Genomic DNA, 19,182 nt, shown 5'->3' on the forward strand with positions numbered 1-19,182 from the left:
GCGCGGAGGGCAGGCGCCGGCACCACCACCGGCGGCAGTCGCCGGAGCCGGGCAGGAGCTCCCCAGAGAGGAAGAGCCCTAGCTCCCCCGTCTGCAAAGGTGAGCGCAGGGGGGTCCGGGACAGCGGCAAAGGGCACGTCCCCGGCGGCCGGGCCAGGCGCGGGGTGCAGGGCAGGGGCCGGCGGTGCCTCCGAGCGCCTCGTGCCCTGGGGCAGAGCTAGGGACCGGGCTGTGCCCGGGCTGGTGCCCGCCCTGCCCCTTCTCTGGCCGGCGGCAGGGTTTGCCGGGTATGTGCATGGAAGGGGTCTTTGCTTTTGTTGCTGCTCTCTTGCGCCCTGGCTTTCAGAAGAGGGATAGAGAGCCAAGCGTGCCATGTGGGGGTTGTGACCGCTCCCGTAGTACCGCGAGTACTGCCTCGGGTTGGCAGATGAGAGGGTTTCAGTGGGGTAGATGTCCTTAATGTACTTGGGCACAAACTTTAGGTGAGTTTGGGGGCTGTTGTGAAGCCTTCACATCTCACCTTTCTGCACACCTCGTGCCGGATGGTGGATGTGGTTGTGATCCAAACAGTGTCCCTGAGCTTGCAATTAAAGAACTGACTAGTGCTGTAGGCATGGCACGTAGCTGTAGAGCAAAAGTATTCAGTATCTCTCTTAGCAGTTGCTTTCAACAGAACCCTGCAGAAGGATGTGTGTGCTTGAGAGTGATGACATGCTTGTGCTACAGTGAAGATAGAAAATAGCGTGAGGATACCATACATTTTGTAGCAAACTGCTTTTTAACTTTTTGAAAAATAAAATAATTCTTATTGGAAATGCTGGGATTTAAGTAATATATGGCATCAGGTTGAGGATGATAGAGGCTGACATATGTAAGTCCTTTTCCTTCTTGGGATAAAAGTTTTCTCAAAAGTGCATGAATGTGGCTTTGTGTTCATGTCCTCAAATCTGGGGAAAAATGTTACTTTTAAGATACCAAAGCTTGCAGCTACTCTTTTTCATTAAATTGACTGTGGTAATCTAAACAATAAAGTTGACTAATATGCAGAAGTGTATATGTGGAAATCTAGGACTAGCCCTCCCTTTAACACTTCTGCTTCTCCTTATACTCCTCCCCCTTTCTAAAATAATGATTATAACCAGACTACCGCTTTGGGTTTTTTCTTTTTTCCTATCCTGGCTCTTGAGGAGTGATGCTGCCAAATGAGACAGTCATCACCAGTTGGTACAAGACGACTGTGTACCTCCTAGTCTGCTAGTGTAAGAGAGTACTGATAAGATTCTGAGTTAGATTTTTCACTTTGCAGATAAGAGTAATGAGGGTTTTATTAAGGCTATATTATATTATAAGGCTTTGGATTGAGGAATGTGTGTATTCTTCACTTGAGATTCTTGTTAATCAGTAATCTGAAAGACTTTATGCACATCACAAAATCCGGTCTCCTTCCTGTGAGCTTTATAGAAATCTTGCCTAAGGTGCAATCTGCTGGCCTGGAGAATGAGGAAGAGCATGGTTAGCCTTGAGGTCCAGGTTCAAAAACTGTTTGTAAAGGCATGCGTCAGACCACTTAGGGTGGAAAAATTGCACTGTCTTTTAGTCACTGTGGAGAAGCCTGCTGAAACTATGCTGGCCTCTTTACTACTTTGCAGAATTAACATATAGAAAGAAACAAGTCATTTGATTACTCTACGGTGTTAAGGTAACTCCAGTAGCTTTTTACAAGATGTGTGAAAACAGGAGAGTGGTGTCCATTTAATTGCTTCCACATGTTCCAGTTTCTGACTAGTACTTGTATTGGCTCCAAATGCAAACTAAACTCTTTATAGTGCTTAACATTCATCTTGTGTAGTCCAGTGCTTGACAGAGGCTGAGTTGACTTCAGGTTTTTTATCTAAATGAGTAAACAGTGTTAGCTGAGAACATGGAAGTGGAACTTTTTTTGCTAATGAGGCAACGGTTGTGCAGACACACAAGATGCTTGAGGATATTGGTCAGAATCTGCTGCAGAATAACTTGGGGTTTTCTATTTCTTGCTTTCAGTTAGTGATGGCTTTTGTTCATTCCGACAGCTGCAGACACATTTTCTTAGATGAAAATGAACCTTGAGGTTAGACAAATGATAGCTTTTTCTGAACTTAGATGCTGGTTGTATCTAAGTTTAAGTGTATCTAAATATAAGTTGTATACTTCAGGCTCAGTTTCACGTTTTTCAGATTTTCTTTCCTGGGAAGCAGTTGAATAGTTGTGAACTTAGTTTTCAGGAGCCTGCTTTACACTCGAGAACCCTAAATTTTGAATTTACAAATGTGGCTTTTATGGGTTTGGGGTGTGGTTTTTGGAGGGGTTTTTTAGCCCTTGTTTTCTGATCTGAATTGCTCAACTGAATTCTCTGTTGACTATGGGGTAATTACAAATGGAAGATTCTGTCATACAACTTCTAATTTTCCATGCTTTTCTTGCCACTTCTCTCCCCTCCTCCTAAATATGACCAGGAAGCTAGTTCTTGCTACTACCTGTTTTTCATCTTTTACTTTCCCTTTCTGCAGTCTCTAGCAGTTATTTCGCAGAATTCAGCTTCTAATTGCCTGTTAATGTGTTCTGCCCTTCCCATCACTGGTGTGGCCTCGTTTCTACACTGCAGAGTCTGTCCTGCAATCTCCAATTTTGGTTCAGTTTTCACATTTGCCTCTTTCTCTGTCTGCAAACCACCCCTTAGAGGACATTGTTTTGACCTACTAGTACACTGTTGCAACATGAGATAGAGCATACACATTTCTCTATCTTCATCGGTTTTTGCCTTGGTTTATTCACTGAGTAAAGATCTAATGGGATCTTGTTATTTGTGTTCTTATATAAAACGCATCTTAGAGGAGTTCAACTGCTCAGCTGCAAAAATGTTACAGTGTACCAGGCTGAGTAAACAAGAAGATCAAGACCAGAGCCATAGCAGTTGTTTACTTTCAGGTGCCTCGAGGTGGTGAGAGAGTTCTCTGCTGGATGCTGGACTTCCTGGTATAGTCCAGTTGACTGTATTGGACATCTAAACTCATTCTGAAAATTAAGGAGAAGTTTCTAGGGAAGGGTAATATTAAAGCCTGCTTGTGTGAATGGAAGTGATAAAAATAGTATATGAAGTCTTAGAGGTCTGGTATGAACCTTTTCTTGGAGGTAGAGAGGAAGAAATGGAACTCTATTACAGTCTCAAATTTCACCATAGAATTTATTAGTTTTAATAATTTGGTGACACAATAATAGCTGCAGACCTGTTGGCCTTAATGACCAAGGTTTTGCAGTAGTTTTGAAAGATATTACTGTAGGATAAGAGAGAAGGCTTTGTGTACCGCTACATTCCTGCACTGCTTACCTAAGCTGTTTAACAAATGGTAGGTGTAAAGAAAGCTAATTCATTTTTGCACCATCATACTGTATGTTTCTTGTGGCCAGCACTTCAGGGGAGTTTATTTGGATTAAAAATATTTTCATTTACTAGAGTTAAGTAACTTGAACATCTTGGGTTTTGTGAGGTTTGGTTTTCTAAAACACCACTAATTCAGTCATTCTTCTACAGTGGGACAATTTTGAATTACTAGTGAACAGTTCTCTTTAAATTTCTGTGAGGATGATAGCCAGGATTATCTTCCAAAGGGAGTATACACAGTTGGGTGGTGTGTCTGTGCTTAGTGCTCTGAGTCTGTTCGGTTCTTTTAATGAAACATGAAAAGTAGGTGGAGTCCCAGAGGCCAGTTGTAGTTTTGGGAAAGACGGTTGTGCCAGCTGTGCATGGGAGAGATCCCATGAAGGTCCTTTCTGGGGAAAAGCCTGACCAAAGCAGAACAAAAAGGTCAACTGTATGTATGCTTTGATGGCAGAGGAGTTAGTTTGGTCTCACTCCTTCTCACTACTTTGGATAGCCCACTTGTATAAAAAAAAGCCTAAAGTAGAGTTTTGTGAGTTCAGTGGCCTCTTAGGCTTTGCTGCTGCTTATTTTCTCACAGTATGTGTTAGATGATGTTTCTTTGGTTTCTTTCATACCTTTCAGGTAGTTATTGGTAAGCATCTCTATTTGTTCAGTTTTGCTCTTCAGTCCTACTGCTATAGTGCCTGAGCTTACACTGCCTTTGGAGGTGCCTGGCTTTACTCTGCAAGAGGTGTGTGAGATACCAAGTTGCCTGTAGCAACTTCTGTTGGTCACTTGTACGGCAATGACCAATGAAGACATGGCAACTCGCTTGTTATTTCCCCGCATTATGGACTTCATTGATTTGTGTTGTGTATGTTCTCTTTATTTTTGTTCTATTATTTTGCTTTGTTTGAGACCAGATTGCAGAAAGACTTTTGTTTCTAAATAGATTTATACTAGTGATGGATGGATAGGAGGGTTGATATTTGTCACAAATACTGGTTTAGAGAGATAATCAGGCCAATTAAAAGAGATCTAATATTTAAGAAGCATCTATTTGATGAAACAGCTCCATTGTTTTTCATCAGCCACAGCTGTTGTAACTGTTATCTCTATGGAGGCAGATCTCTTGTTATGTAGGTCACATCAAGAAAAAATAGCAGCTGAACACTTGCTTCAAGTATTGTAGGGGAAAGTGCAGTGAAAACATTGTATATGTTCCCACTGAAATGTTTTGAAACAGTAAGAAGGATTGTATAGTAGACTTTGCCAATTTGTATAAAGGCAGGTTGTGAAGGTGGAAAAGTAAGTAAAAACAGATCCAAACATCATTACCCATCTAAATAGAAGTAATTTGAAAACAGAATTTCTTGAATGAATTTTTAAATCAGAGGAAGAGAGAGTATTTACAGGCTTTGTGCCTTGAAATGAGCAGCTTCCCTTGAACTTAAATAGTAAACAGGCTCTTCAGTTCTCATTCTCTGTTTGTTCAGCAAAATAGTCTTTCCAGTTGTTTTTTGTTTTGGTTTTGTTTTTCTTTTTTTTTGTGGTGGAGAAGAGAGAGTAATAGATTCTGCTTTTCCAGTTCTGAAGCTGCTGCAGTGGCTTTGCAGATGATGTGGCTGACTACGTACACTTCCTGATTTATAATTTTTTTTCACATCCTTTCTGTTTCCCCTTGGTAAAAAGAGAAAAGCTTCTTGAAGAGGAAGAATGATAACTAAGAAGAAAAACAGGGAGAATATGGCAGCTAATTCTAAGACAAATAATATGTTTGATTTAACTTTGGAAGCAAGCATAATTTTTAAAGAATGACACATTGTGTTAGCATGCCACATTGTCCTATAGTACACACAAAAGGAATAGTTTTGAAATCTTCTGATACAAACAGACCCTTCAGTGTGCTGATAGTAGTAGTCAGAGAATTTCTTTGACATGGGAGTCTTGAGTGCAAACTCCAAAACATATTTGCTGTTACACCCTAAGAGCAAATCTGCTGAGAGCTCAGTAGTAAGGTTGTATCATTGTTGGTGCTTGTAGAAATAATAAACCAGATGAAGTTTCCTGACTGCTTTGTACAAGAGCGGCTGATTATAGTGCTAAGAATTTTTTCCTTGTAGTTGAATTGAAATATTTCTCACATTTTTACTGTGTACCTTTCTAATAAATTCACATGAGGCTATTTAGTGTAGAACATCACTAGATTTAGGTGCTTTCCACTCCATTGAAATCTATACCTAACAAGTTGTATTAGTATTTATCACATGTATTTTTAGTAGATTGCAACAGCTTAGAAATTGAATTTTGGACTTTTGATGTCAGTGGTTTTATTTTCTGACTAGCAGTCAGACACTAACCAGGCACAATTTCCTTTGTAAATGTAAATGAGTTTATGTATAATACAAATTGCTGTGTTATTGATACTTCTAGTGCAGAATTCATCCTAAGGCACAGTGAGGGAGGACACATGACTGAGTTTTTCCCGTGGCCTTTTATAAAGGTTCCATCTAACTCCTGAATCATGCTTGCTGTGTTCTAGCTGTGTTTTTTAGGACTTTCTATTTGTTATAGTTAAGATTAATGCACAATTCTTTCAAGTATAATTGAAATTCTTTTTGTGGGGAGTAGATGAGTTGGTAGTAAGCTTAGATCGTTGTGATCTCAGGATTTGCCTTTTACATCTCAAAATGTGTAAGCATGTATGTGTATCTAAACCCCGGGTCTTTGCTGCTTATCGGTCTCTTAAATTTAACAACCACAGTTACTGTTCTGAGGAAATTTTCTTCAGTGTTTATTCTTCATAGCTTGCAGTGTAGTCTTTTACTGCCACCTTACTTAAGACATCATTGACAAATGGGACAGATACAAATTTTTATTTTTAACCATATTCTTCCTTCTCATGTTACTTCCTATGATTGTTGTAGTTAACTTTTTTTTTTTTGGTAAGGATTCCTCTTAGTATCTAAATTGTTCTGAAATAGGATACCAGTATAAACACCACAAATGAGGTGTTGCAGAAGATACAGCACCAGGCAAATATGAACATAGTTACCAAATAGCATGTAAAGGGAGGAGATGTCTCAATTAGCTTGTAAAATGTAAATGATTACCTTATCAAAGTTGACTTCTGAATCTAAGGGTTATGCCATATATCATGTACTGGGTGGTTAGAATATGCTGGTTTATAGTGTCCCTGGAAGTAAAGTAGGTGAAGGGGTGAAGGGCTAGTAGGATGAACTGTAAACTCAGCATTAAATTGAAAAAGTTCAACACAGTTTTTCTTCATTAACCTTTTGTGTGCATAAACATAGCTATTTTTATTTCTTCTACACCTTCATCATTTAAGAATCAAATGACTGTTAGACTTTTAAAGGAGTAAATAGTGGTGTGTGAACACTAATGCAACATTTGTGGCATAAGGATGTTTTTAAAGAAACCATAAAAACAGATTTCAAACTTATTCAGACTGAATAGAGCCTGGAAAAGCAAACTTAATTTCCATATTAGAAGTATCTTGTTGTATACTTAACAGCATAGTTCCAATTTGGTATGATTTCTTGTAGGCTATTAAAATGGATAAGCTCTCTGTCTTGATTTCTTTGTAATCAAATGTTCTTGCTCTACCAGACAAATCAAGACCACCTTCATCAAGCCCTTCCAGTATTGTTCGCCGGACGTCTTCACTGGATACGCTTGCTGCTCCATACCTTGCTGGACAGTGGCCTCGTGATAATCATGGACAAGCTGCTCCCTGTATGAGAGACAAAGCCACACAGGTAGGACAGAGTTTTTTGTCTTTGGAGTATGTAAGGGTGAAGACAGGATTTAAATGTGAGAAGCTTTTCCTTTGAAAACATTCACTTTAGCTTTCTTGATCACAAGTTTCTATTCACTTTCAAATTGCAGGAATCCTACCTTTGCTATTGCATGTGTGAATTATTTGCATTCTTTAAGTAAAGGCTGAGAACTGTAGTATCGTTTAGGTGTTCCACTTCCTTCTTGCCTCAGTGCATTGTACATCTGTATTCTCATTATTCTTACAGTGTGCAGTACACTAGATAGCACTGGAGTTAATTACTGTTTACTTTAGATTTATATAGAGAACTTAGTGATGTATCCTTATATGTATGTCTGTCTCCAACTCTTCATCCTCTAATTGTAAAAGCCCTGTAATGTTCACTTGGGTTTTATGCACCCAGTATGGAATTATATGCATTGAAGAACTGCCTCATTGAACTGTGAATGGTGTTGAAATTTAGCTCAACTGGAAAGTATTAAAAAAGTACATGATTTTCCAATAAACATGAACTGCTTAACAAAATTTCACAAGCTTTAAAGGTTCCGTCCTGTGCCACCTGTAAAAACGGAAACAACAAACAATTGACTGAAGCATGACGTTTGTTTTGGCATTCCCCTTTAAAGGGAGTGTTGTTACATGACATCCCTTCTGTATGCAGAAGTGGTTCAAGATGGAGTGTTTCTTAAAATATCCTAGTGTTTCATTTCTCCTTCTGTGGGTGCAGTCTGGCAGTGGCTTTCTCTAACATGCAGCGTGAAAGAAAGAGGCAAATGTATCAGATTTTAAATCCCTGTTCCTGGAACATGGTTTCAACAAGAAGTCTCCACTAATTCCAAAGAACATAAGCAAGATGCAGTTGGAAGAGGACCTCAGAGCATGTGGGGCATCCTTGTGTTTGAACCCCTGTTATGTTTGGTAACAGTAGCAAAAATGTGTCCACATAGTTTCAGTGTCTGTGGATGAGTGGGAATTGAGCAGATGAGGTGTGCAGTGTTACTGTGTGGCCTTTTGTGGGAAGAGCAGATCAGTAGAGAAGGAAGGTGTTTTTTAGGGAAATATGTCCATCTGGATAAGGTGGAATTAGGAACTGGTGAAGAAGAAAGGACAGCTGAGGATCACGTTTTCTGTGCAGGAAAATGAATTGGAAAAATGGTTAGAAGACAGGGTGATAAAAGAAAGCACTTTGAAGTAAGAGGAGGAGGATGAAGGAAGGTATGTGATATACAAGGAATGTCTGTACATACTTAGCTATTAAAAGGCATTATTAAAGGGCAGAACTAAACCCCTATGGGTGTCCTAACAATTTATTTTCGTATTTGATTTCTTAGGATACTTTTTTCAGAATAATTATATTTCTGTACTGCTGCCAAAGTGTTTGCTATGTTCAGTTGATCTTGTTCAGGTTAGTTTTGATATAATCTGAATAATGGTTGGGCTTTTATAATCTCGGTATTTGCCAGATACCATCCTTTTTGGCTTGCATTTTTCTTTTGCCTTTTTCTCCCAATTCTGGCACATCTAACTGCTGTGGTAGTGGGGCTTTTGTATAGAAGAGGAAATATATTTGAAAGGTTAATGGGAAGACTGTAAGTGCATTAGATATTTCTGCAGAATGAGTACATTTAGTGGTGATCAATGGTAGTGTATTTCTGAGAGAACTAGAATAATCTGTTCGCACTTCCTAATTTAAAATTTATCAAACCAGTAGAAAATGTAGGCTATAGACATACATCTGTATGTCCAAAGCTGATGTTGATGTGACACTGATGAGATATTATTGATTTTAGTCTTCCGACGGGCCTGAGAGCAACCACTGGAGCTAGGGACAAATTTAAAATGTGACTTACAATAGTTAGCTTCCCGAGATAATACAGACTGCCCATTTGTATTGTTCAGCTTTTCTGAAAATGTCTTATTTGGATGAAGTTTCACTGATGAGATACTCTGGTTCCAGTGTATAATTTCAGATTTCACGAAGTCTGACATGAAATGTATGTGTTCTGATTTCAAGCCTTTAGAGAACAGGACTTGAATTTATGAAGATGTAAAAGGTTTTCAAGTTGAGTAAGCAGGGTATCTTGATTCTGTGGAGTTATGGCATAGAGAGTAGAGTCGTGCAGGAAGCATACTGGGAAGAGACAGCAATTAATGGCACACTTCAGCTTGCAGGCCTTTCTAGAGATGCCCATGGGTCATAGCTGAGAACTGTGTAAGAGATCCCAGGTCATGCAGACTGTCTCTCTATCAGATTCCTCCTTCAATTGAGTATTGTGATGAAACCTGTCTATAAAACTCAACTGAATTATGTACCTGAAAAATATTTGTTGGATGATGAATAGGTGTATTATTGAGCATCCAAGGGTCTGGCTAGGATTCATACTTGTGCATGTTGTTTAAAGTGCTCATAAAACAGGTGTTAGTAATCTTGTCTTTTTGCTTTGAATGAAACCTGTTTGTCTTACAACTTAAAATGGGACAATTACATTGTATTTTTAAAAAATTCTGAAATAATTTATTTTGACTGCAAAGCTTTTGCCTCTTAAAACTTTTTTTTTCTGAAGCGTTCTACTGTCTGTAATAAATTTAGCCTTAAACTAATTTCTTTGTAATTCTAGAAAGGGGGGAGGATGTTATGAATGGTGACAACTAAGAAGCAAGTAGTAGTACTTTAAGAACCTAGAGCAATATAAATCCCACTTTGCCTTTTGGTTACTTGGTCCATTTCTTGATAATAAGTACTACAAACAAAATAGGTGGAATAAGTAGAAGAAGACTTGCTAAAATAGTATTGCATTTCTGTCTTGATGTACAGGTTTCCTATAGTTTAACCTGAAAAGATTTCTAACTATTTGTTTTAAGGATGAGCCTCAAAGCAACTTTAAGGCTTGAAAATGAATCAGATATTAATTTATTAAATAATTCTTGAATCTTGAGTCAAAGTCTTGAATATAAATTAAAGGCAAAGACTAATTAGTGTTAATTATTCTCCTGTAGGCAAGTGTCATTGTTGTGCTGAGTTGGGAAGCTAGAATTAGTAGCTAAAGCTAGAGGATAGAATGATACTCCTGACTGACATTTGAGAATTGACTAGACAAAAATTGGTACTTGGGAATGGGGGTTATCAATTATTCTATTTTATGATGAAGATCAGTGAGTGCTTTTCTAGAAAAACAGATTGTAATGGATTCTGATTTTGCTATGAAATGGGAATTTCAAAGCAACCATACTAACTTTATTATTCAGATTTGCCCTAGTTAGTGTTTGATTTAGAATGATGAAGATAAAAAGTACTGATAATGAAGGTTTTATTTATGTGAAACTTGTGTCTGTAACTGAAACTGGTGGGGTTGCAACCTGTATATTTGGAGTTAAGGCTCCATATTCCCTGCAAAAAAGGGATTAATACCACAAAAGACTTGAGTTTCTGAGATGCAAGTGCAGCTGGGCTAAGAAAGGTCAGCATGTGGCTTCTGCAAGCTCTTAGTTTCACATGTAAGAACAACCACTGCTTGCTGTAGGTGTGAAGACTTAGAGGCAATCAAAGTTCTTCTCTATAGGGGAAAGTGAGGTGTCTTAAAAATGGGATTAGCTAGATCATCGCTGTATGCTGAGAACTGCATGGTGGCAACAGTGAACTTCAAGGAATTTGCTGTCTGTTTCAGTGTGTGAGCTGCTTCCAGAAATGCTTCATTAGGTGTATTTCCTGTGACTGCACAGAGATTCCTGATAGATGTTGCTATCTGTCTTCTTAGAGCCTTTACAGTTCACTGCTTTGAAGACATTCCTGGAGCTGGCTAGGTGGGAATACAAACTGCCCATAAAGCATGCAGTATTATCACAGTCTTGCCTGTGCATTTTCTTACCTGAAATACAGCGTGGCTTAATGATACTTTGCATTTCTCTGAACTCTTTCACCACTATATGTTTGTGAGATTTTTTTATTAAACACTAATGTGTCTGTTGGTTTAGTGAAACCAGCTTAGTATTATCTGTGTTGCTTTCTGCTTGTCCTGGGGCAACTGTGAACCCGGGACCTTTGAGGCATTATTAAATTAATTCCCTACTTTGCAATGGCTCTAGTGGTGCTATATGCCTTGCTTTCCTTTTTCTCATTCTTGAGAGCAAGAACGTGCTTTTGAAGCTGTGCTGGTGCAGGCTTTCACAGCGTTTACACCAAGCCACCCTTGCTAATGCGTCAGAAATAACAAGGTCAGCATTTGTGCAGGAAATTAAATACACCATCTCCCCCCAGTTCAGCACTGTCACACTGGTTCTTCAGAGCTCTCTGGCAGCTTGTGCTACATGTGAATACTGCCTTATGCTCAGTCATTTGGAAGGGAAACTAGCACATTCCTATATTACAGGAGGTCTGAAAGTTGTGGGTTTGGGGTTTTTTATTTATATGGTTTCACTCCACTTTTTTGTACTTTACCTGTGAGAAAGGCTTCTAGTTGGTTACTGTTGTTCACTTTTGGTTCTGAATCTAGCATATCTTAAAAGTTCTCTTTTCTAATTTGTCTCAAAATATTCTTCCAGAAAGTAGCAATTACCTTTTTAAATTAATCCTGTAATCTTCTTCTTACAGACAGAAAGTGCCTGGGCTGAAGAATATTTAGAAAAGAAGAGAAGCTCACACAAACGTTCATCGTCATGGGGCAGCAACGAACAACTCAAGGAGGTCAGAAATGCCTTTACTTGAGATACCTTTAGATTAAATAGTTTTTTGGTGTGCACTGATACCATGATCCTTCAGGAAGGCAGGAGTATTTTGCTACTTTGCTTAATTATACAGATGGTGGGCTTGGTAAAAAATAGGAAATGGCTTTTCATTTTATATTGATTTAATATAACAATTCAGGTGTATTAATATTTTTAATCTGAATATGTGGGAAATAAAACACTAAATGCAGGTAACATTTTTCACCAAAGAAGGAAATAATAGCAATGACCACGCTACTTTCAAACTTTATGTATTTCAAGTTCTTTCACTAAACCTCCAGAGGTGTCTTCTGAGTGTCAGCTGAACTGATAGCTAACATATTAGATTTGCAAGAACAAATCTAGTGCTGGCAATAATTATGAATGTTGTGGTAGTAAATAATTTTAACTAAGTGATGGGATAAATGGATGAAATTACGTGTGTACCTGAATACACCTGTTGAAATCTAATGTAAATTTTTCCTTTGTTAGATTGCAAAATTGCGTCAGCAGCTGCAGAGAAGCAAACACAGCAGCAGGCATCATCGTGACAAGGAAAGACAGTCTCCTTTTCATGGGAACCATGCAGCCATTAACCACAGTCAGGTGAGGCTGTGTGCTTTTTGGCTGTGTTGGGTAGCTAAAACTTCTTTTCGCTCCTTTCAAGGTTGTGATTTGTCTTAGAGGGGACTTAGAAATACCACAGGCTGCTAAATACGGTGTAGCTATAGGTGAATTCTATGAAATAGAGCTCTTTCTTTTGACTGCTTGAGTGAATGGGGGCCCAGATCTTTTTGTTGCTTGGGTGAGCTGGCTTTGAACTCCCACTTCCAAATAATTTCAGGTAGTTAAATCCTTCCTTAAAGCAAGACTTTTAAAGTGCATTCTGCAGGTTCCACAAAAGGATGACAGAAAAGTTTAATCTAAAACTATAGGTCATCTTCTTCATTATATGTTGCTGTAACAATTATGACTTTGCATGTAGAATATGACATGGAGCAAACTGCTGGTAAAACTGTATACTCAAATAAAAAGTAGTTCTTCTGAGCACATTTTGATGTCTTGCCAAACACTTGTCTAATACTGTGATGAGATTTAGAGAGCTTACCTGACAAAAGGCTATTCCATGAGATTATTTATTTAAGTATTTACACACTACATGACTTCATTCAGCCTTTTTAAGATTTTTTTTTTCCCCTGTCATTTATTGTGCCTTGAGATTTAAAGTAATAATCCCTTCTACAAGAATTGTGATGGCTAGGCCACCACATGTTCTGTGTGCAGTTTCAGTTTTATCTCAAGGCTTCTAATGAGGTCAGGTTGACAGAGGTGTAATATTTTTAGCTCAATTGATAACAGGTGTAAAAAAATGATAGGCTTTTAGAAACACAAATCCTTCTTCAAGTGTGTTTCGGTTAAGTAACTTTAATAGAAAAGTTTGGTCATTTTTTCAGAAGGAAACTTTTTTTTCCCTCCCCTCTCCCTGCTATCTCATGTATATACATTTGATACACACCATTTTTTTTAACAGTTACAAAAGAACAAATCCCTCACAATAGCCTTGGCAAGGCAATGTAGTTGAAAGAAACTAGGAAACTGTCATGTTGTGAGTTGAGAGAGTACTTCAGCTGTGAAGCTTCTCTGAAAATCTAATCATATTCCTAATTACTCCTGAAATGTCATTAATTGTTCCAATAAATATCATAATTTGATAACAGTTAATAAAAAGTTTCGTTTCTGTCATTCCATCCTTCTGGAAATAATTTAGGCCAGGTTCACTTCATAGGTGAAGTCAGGTATCTGAGTGAATGTGTTCTACTTCAGGACCGAAAGTAAGAAAATAGAATCGTGTTTTGAATTTCTGTTCTTCTTAACTCCTACTTTGTATAAAAGTCGTTAGCATCTTTTGTTTCAGACCCTAACTTCTTATCCCTGCTGTAGGACATTTAATTAGGAGTCATGACTTTTCAGGATTGATGTGCCTCTTGAATTCAGTTTTGTTGGTAGTTTGAATTGTCTGCTACTGAAAGTATTTAGGATTTTTTTTAGAATTACATTTTTTGATATAACAATTTAGGGATTACTGAAGTGTGGGTGCAGTGTACTGTGCTGCTGATTTTACTGACTGCTGGAGTCAGAACAGTCCAAAATTATGAATGAAGAAAGACAAATAAATGACTCAATCCCTTTCTAGGGGTTTTTGAGAAAGTTAATGAAAATCAACATACAAAATGTATCAAACTGTTGGTTAAAAAAAAAACAAAACAAAAGACAGATCAACATACTTGGTGAAGGTGTTTTATACAAATTTGTAGAACTTGAGGACATTTTCAACCAGAACCTGTACTGAGGAACTTCTGGTGTAGGCCCTTTAGTACAGTGGAGAATTACATGCATTTTAACAGGTTTGCTTGGCATTCTGCAAACCTGTGCGTTTCTGAATGCTGAGGTATTGCCACTTTAGTGTAGACGGTCTTAGTGGGTTTTAATTTCAAAAATGAACAGTGATGCTGCTATTCTGAAAAATACCTCCTCAAATTATATACATTAATTTTTTAAAATCGTGATTAGTTTATTATTTTGCTGCTGGTATGGATGTCTTTACATTCTGCCAAATTTTATAGTATGTGAATAAAATATTGTGCAATGGATAATTAGTTTTTGGGCTTGTGAAACAAGCTATAAAATATAGACTGAAGCAAAGCAGCTTTTCCAGGACTGTGTTGCAAAACAAAATGTTTTTCTTGGTTAATTTTGTGCCAGCTGTGTCAAGCTACTTGTGAAGGGAAGAAGTTAAAGAAGGATTCAAAGAGCAAGTGAAGAGTTTAGATCAATGGCATTTAGCAGCTGTTTTTAACTCAGAGTGAAAAATCTGTAACTGTAGGCATTGAGGGCAAAGTTCCTAGATTTTCTCATTCTTTTTTTGAGAACTGCTAAACTAGAATTTCTGGCAGCAGCTCAGTTCCTTCAGGATTTGTGGAAGGAAGGGGAAGGACTGTGTGGAAACCAGAATTTAGTAATTAGAATATTTAGAATTTTTTTTTTCACATTCCGAGTTTGAAAGAAACTTTTGTGTTTGTTGACTCTAAAGGGTCGTGTAAAGATTTCTGAGCTCAAGGAATTGGATTCCTGACAAGGTGAGAAAAAATGTTAGGAAATTGTGTCAGCAGCTCCTTCACAGAAACTGGGTAAACTGTTTAACATTTGGAAAATGGTGTACTCTTCTAGTTAAAAGAAGAAATTTCAGTGGATTTATTTCCCCTTTTCTTCCCTACTTAAGCTTTACTGCAATTCTTTAATTTTACCAGAATTTTTAGTGGTTTTTGCCAACTAAGCTTCTAATGATTTATTTGTGCTTCTTTCTAATATGATTTTTGTGTGAAGAAAGAAATCCACACAATCTCTATAGAATAAGAATGTCAGTTGTTCCTGACCCTCTGCTCAGAATCAGAAAATAGTTGATGAGGACCTTGATCAAGTCCTTGCTGCTGACTACAGGTTTTTTTCAGAACAAATGAATGTTTTTCATTTCTGTGGTTTTTTTCATTATGCCAGAAGTGCTCCTTTCTGTCTCTCTTAACTGGAAGAGGAGTTTGCAGAAAGGTCATAGCCTCCTCAGGTGATCTCAGGATGATTCTGAGAACATTTTGAATTAGTTGGATGGTACTAAATCTGTAAACAGGAGTGGAAACAATGGGGTCTTTCTATATTCTCAGTGTTGGTATAATGGAGAAACTAGGATTGAGGCCAGAACTGAAACCAGGTGGAAGAATAAATGGATTTTTTTTCCAACATAAAGTTTTTTCCTCAGTGCTCTTGGCTGATACTACGTGACACTATGAACCATCAAGGCCCCCTCTCCTTTCATTTTACTGGGAACCCTGTGTCCCTAACGTCTGATGAATTGATTGATACTAATATTGAGACCAGCTGCATGCAGTTTGCAGTGTTGGGAGTTTGGGTTTTTTTGATGTCACTCTTACCACCTCACTAGGTGGAACATTTCATTTTTAGAGTAGAATTACCATGATCTGTTCAACCTAGAGGTGGCTTGATGTAAAAGCATCACAAGTCCTGGGATTCTGTTTAAAGTTTTGTTACTTGGGAAAAATTGGAAGAGCTTAGAGCATTTTTCCCGAAATGCCTGTGAACAATTTAGATTTTTCATCACCCCTATTTCCTACCTCATGAGTTTGTCATACCTGTAAGTTTCAGAACTCTTAAAACTCCCTGCCAGTGTGTTACTATGTGAACACAGTAATTGTTGTCCTGTGTTTGGCACCTTGCCTCATTGTGAATGTTCCCAGGTATTCAGGGGAGTAGTCAAAGGTTGGTACCCTATTCCCGCATGTCAGGGCCCAGCTCCATGCAGACCTCAGTGAAGGCAGTATTTCTAATAAAAAGTTTATTGTTTTGGGGCTGACTGCTTACCCATGTCACCGTACCTCCTTCCTTTTCCACTGTCTGGCACTTTGGGCTAAGAAATCATCCTCAGTCATGCACAGAATATTATTTTTCTTGGAAGTGAAAAATGCTGCACTGAACTATATTGAAGTCTACTGAATCTACTTTGAGCTCTTAAAATAGTAGCATATACCTAAGAATTTTTGTGGTAGGGAATCACATTTAAAAGGTGAAGAAAGGTGAAGAATTCCCACATTTTGCTAATGGTTGCTGAAATCTTAAAGCGTACATGTGTTCCTCTTTTTAACAAGTTCAGTTTGTCCTAAGAATGTGTGTATTGAAAAACTGGGTGCACAAACAGTCGTTAGTGCCTGAACTTGTGCTGATATACCTGTATTATGATTGAATATTAAACCTGTATTAGTTTACTGGATTGTTGATCCAAGGCCTTGCTTGGAACAGAATTAGCAGTGTTGCCTTCTCAGACATTTTTGTGCTCTTCTTCAGTGTTTTTTTTTCATCTTCAGGCAAGACTTTTAAAACTCTTTACAAGTTTGGCCATTATGAGAATGTTATTTTTTGTTGACAGAAACAGAGTGACAAGCATTCTCTGAACAGAAGCTTTTGTAGTTCTTGTGCAAGTCCTTTTTGCGTTGGTTTTTTTGGGTTTTTTTTTATGGCTAACCTAATGTTTCAGGAAAGCAGAACCAATGTAATTCATTAGTTTTGCTGCTGTAGAGATTTGTGATTGTGACAAGAAGTCTCCATTATGATCTGTGCTTAAAATGTCTTGTTTACATGAATTTTTCTGAGGTAGTTTTTTTGCCAGACAAGCTTTGTGTGGTTTTCGAGAATGTACACAGGAAATTAAAATGCTTTGGTGTCTATGTAGTCTTGTTACTTAAAGGAAAAATTGAAATATAGTCCCCTGACAAAAATTCCCTTTGAAGACCAGATAATGCTGATCCTTTGGTTAGTAGAGGAGTTGCTCTCAATCATGGCACGCTAGGCCGTAGAGTCCAGGAATTTTACATAGGAATTCTACTGTGACTTAAGTGTGTTGTGCCGTTCTTTGAGATGAACTGAATGTTTGCAGGAAATATTACATTACCTGTAGTACAGCACTGCTTAATGAGGTCAGAATCTCCTAATATTCTGGTAGTGAGATTTTTTTAACAGGAGGGCAGATGCTAATGGAGAGACTGGGAAATCTCAAGAAGTTGTAGTGTGCCAAAGGCAGCTTTGGAAAACTTCAGTAATGCGTTTTCTGAAAATGAAGTTTTTGTGCATATTTTGAAACACTGGATTTTTAAAATGTTAATATTCATTCTGAAGCAACTAAGTATTGACATTTGGGTTTGGGATTTTATTCTTTTTGTGGAAATCTCCCTAAGTTGTTTTGTCAACCTTTTATTCTGGCTTAATGCCAGTTAATATGTTGTTGGTCTTAATTTCTAATATAGTGCCATCTTGCATTTGTGAAATAATTGTCCTTCTGCATGTGTCATGTTATTGCAGGTGGCCACAGACTTCCATTAAAATACAATTTTAATGAGGTTACAAATGGTAAATCCAACAAAGAGTGATGTGACATTGTGGTATAGCTCACTTTAGGAGAAATGTGAATGTATTTTAAAGGCTTCAAAATTACTTACATTTAAATGTTTACTGTTAAATTTTTAGTTGTAAAGCTATGTCGAGCTAGAGGCAGACTGTATCAAGGGAGATTTTGAGGCTAGCTTTTCCTGCTAGAAATTGGATTTGAAACAAAATTCAGGATGTCTGTCTTCAGTTAAAGCATCCATTTGAACACGATCACTATAGTTTCATGTAAATCCTTGATACTGAGGTGTAGATGTGTTCTGTTTCAAGGGTCACTTTTGGGTAGAAATAGTAACTTTGTTTTGTAAATAAATCTACATTGCTTTCTCATTGTCTCTGGTTCTTTAGGCTCCGATCCCAAAGAGTGCTCTTGTTCCTGTGATACCTATTACCAAATCAACGGGATCACGATTCCGAAACAGTGTAGAAGGATTGAATCAGGAGATTGAGATAATAATTAAAGAGACAGGAGACAAAGAGGAACAACTTGTTGTATGTATCTGCCACCATGATTGCTCTATATAATTATTTTGGTTTTGCTTTGAGATTAAGTCATAAACTTTATTTTGCAGCATTTCTGAATTAAATTTGTCTGGCATTAATTTTATTTATATTTGCATTTATTATTTTCTTTAATAAGGTTAGTTGAAAAGTCTCTTGCAAAGCAAAAGGAAGGAAAGAGTTAAAGCTTGAATCTGAACCTTTTCTTCTAAATAAGAAATCTCAGTAAAATGGAAAAAAGAAAAAGGTCTGTTTTGAGAGTTTTTGTAGTAACTCTTATTTGCCCGTGCTGAACTGTCCCCATCCTAGATGAACCATAATTTGCCCATTTTTAATGTTCATTTTATTTTAATGGTTTTTAGAGGTGAATTTAGTAATAAGGTATCAGAAATACAAGCTGTGAAGATGAGTAAGGAACAAGAATGTCTTTGATATGAAGACAAGCTGAGAGAGATGGGAGTGTTCAGCCTTGAGGAGAGACAGGTCTGGGGGATCTTATCAATGTGTATAAATATCTCATGCGCAGAAATGGAGGGAGCTGGTCTCTTCTCAGTAGTGCCCAGTGATGGGGCAAGGGGCAGTGGGCAAAAATTTAAACATGTTAGTTTTTGGGGGTTTTTTTTGATGTGTGAGGGTGTGCAAAACCAGAGCAAGTTGTCCAGAGAAGTTGTGGAATCATTGTCTGTGGAGGTATTAAAAACTCGACTGGACAGAGTCCTGGACACACTGTTCTACCTGACTCTGCTTGAGCAGAAGTGTTGAACTTGATAATCTCAAG

At 37.8% G+C, this 19,182-nt stretch overlaps 1 protein-coding gene across 1 annotated transcript in view; it reads left to right on the top strand.

Annotated features, from left to right (window-relative positions):
* Nucleotides 1–19,182, top strand: part of FAM117B (family with sequence similarity 117 member B) — a 28,685-nt gene continuing 9,503 nt past the window's right edge. The window contains exons 1-5 of the mRNA XM_017735767.1: nucleotides 1–99; nucleotides 7,028–7,176; nucleotides 11,785–11,877; nucleotides 12,390–12,503; nucleotides 18,252–18,395. Coding sequence (XP_017591256.1) covers nucleotides 7,156–7,176; nucleotides 11,785–11,877; nucleotides 12,390–12,503; nucleotides 18,252–18,395 — 372 coding nt within the window. The 5' untranslated portion in view covers nucleotides 1–99; nucleotides 7,028–7,155. The remainder of the gene's footprint in view (nucleotides 100–7,027; nucleotides 7,177–11,784; nucleotides 11,878–12,389; nucleotides 12,504–18,251; nucleotides 18,396–19,182) is intronic.

Source organism: Corvus brachyrhynchos, unplaced genomic scaffold (assembly GCF_000691975.1).
Source record: "Corvus brachyrhynchos isolate BGI_N302 unplaced genomic scaffold, ASM69197v1 scaffold255, whole genome shotgun sequence".
In the NCBI taxonomy this organism is placed as follows: Eukaryota; Metazoa; Chordata; class Aves; order Passeriformes; family Corvidae; genus Corvus; species Corvus brachyrhynchos.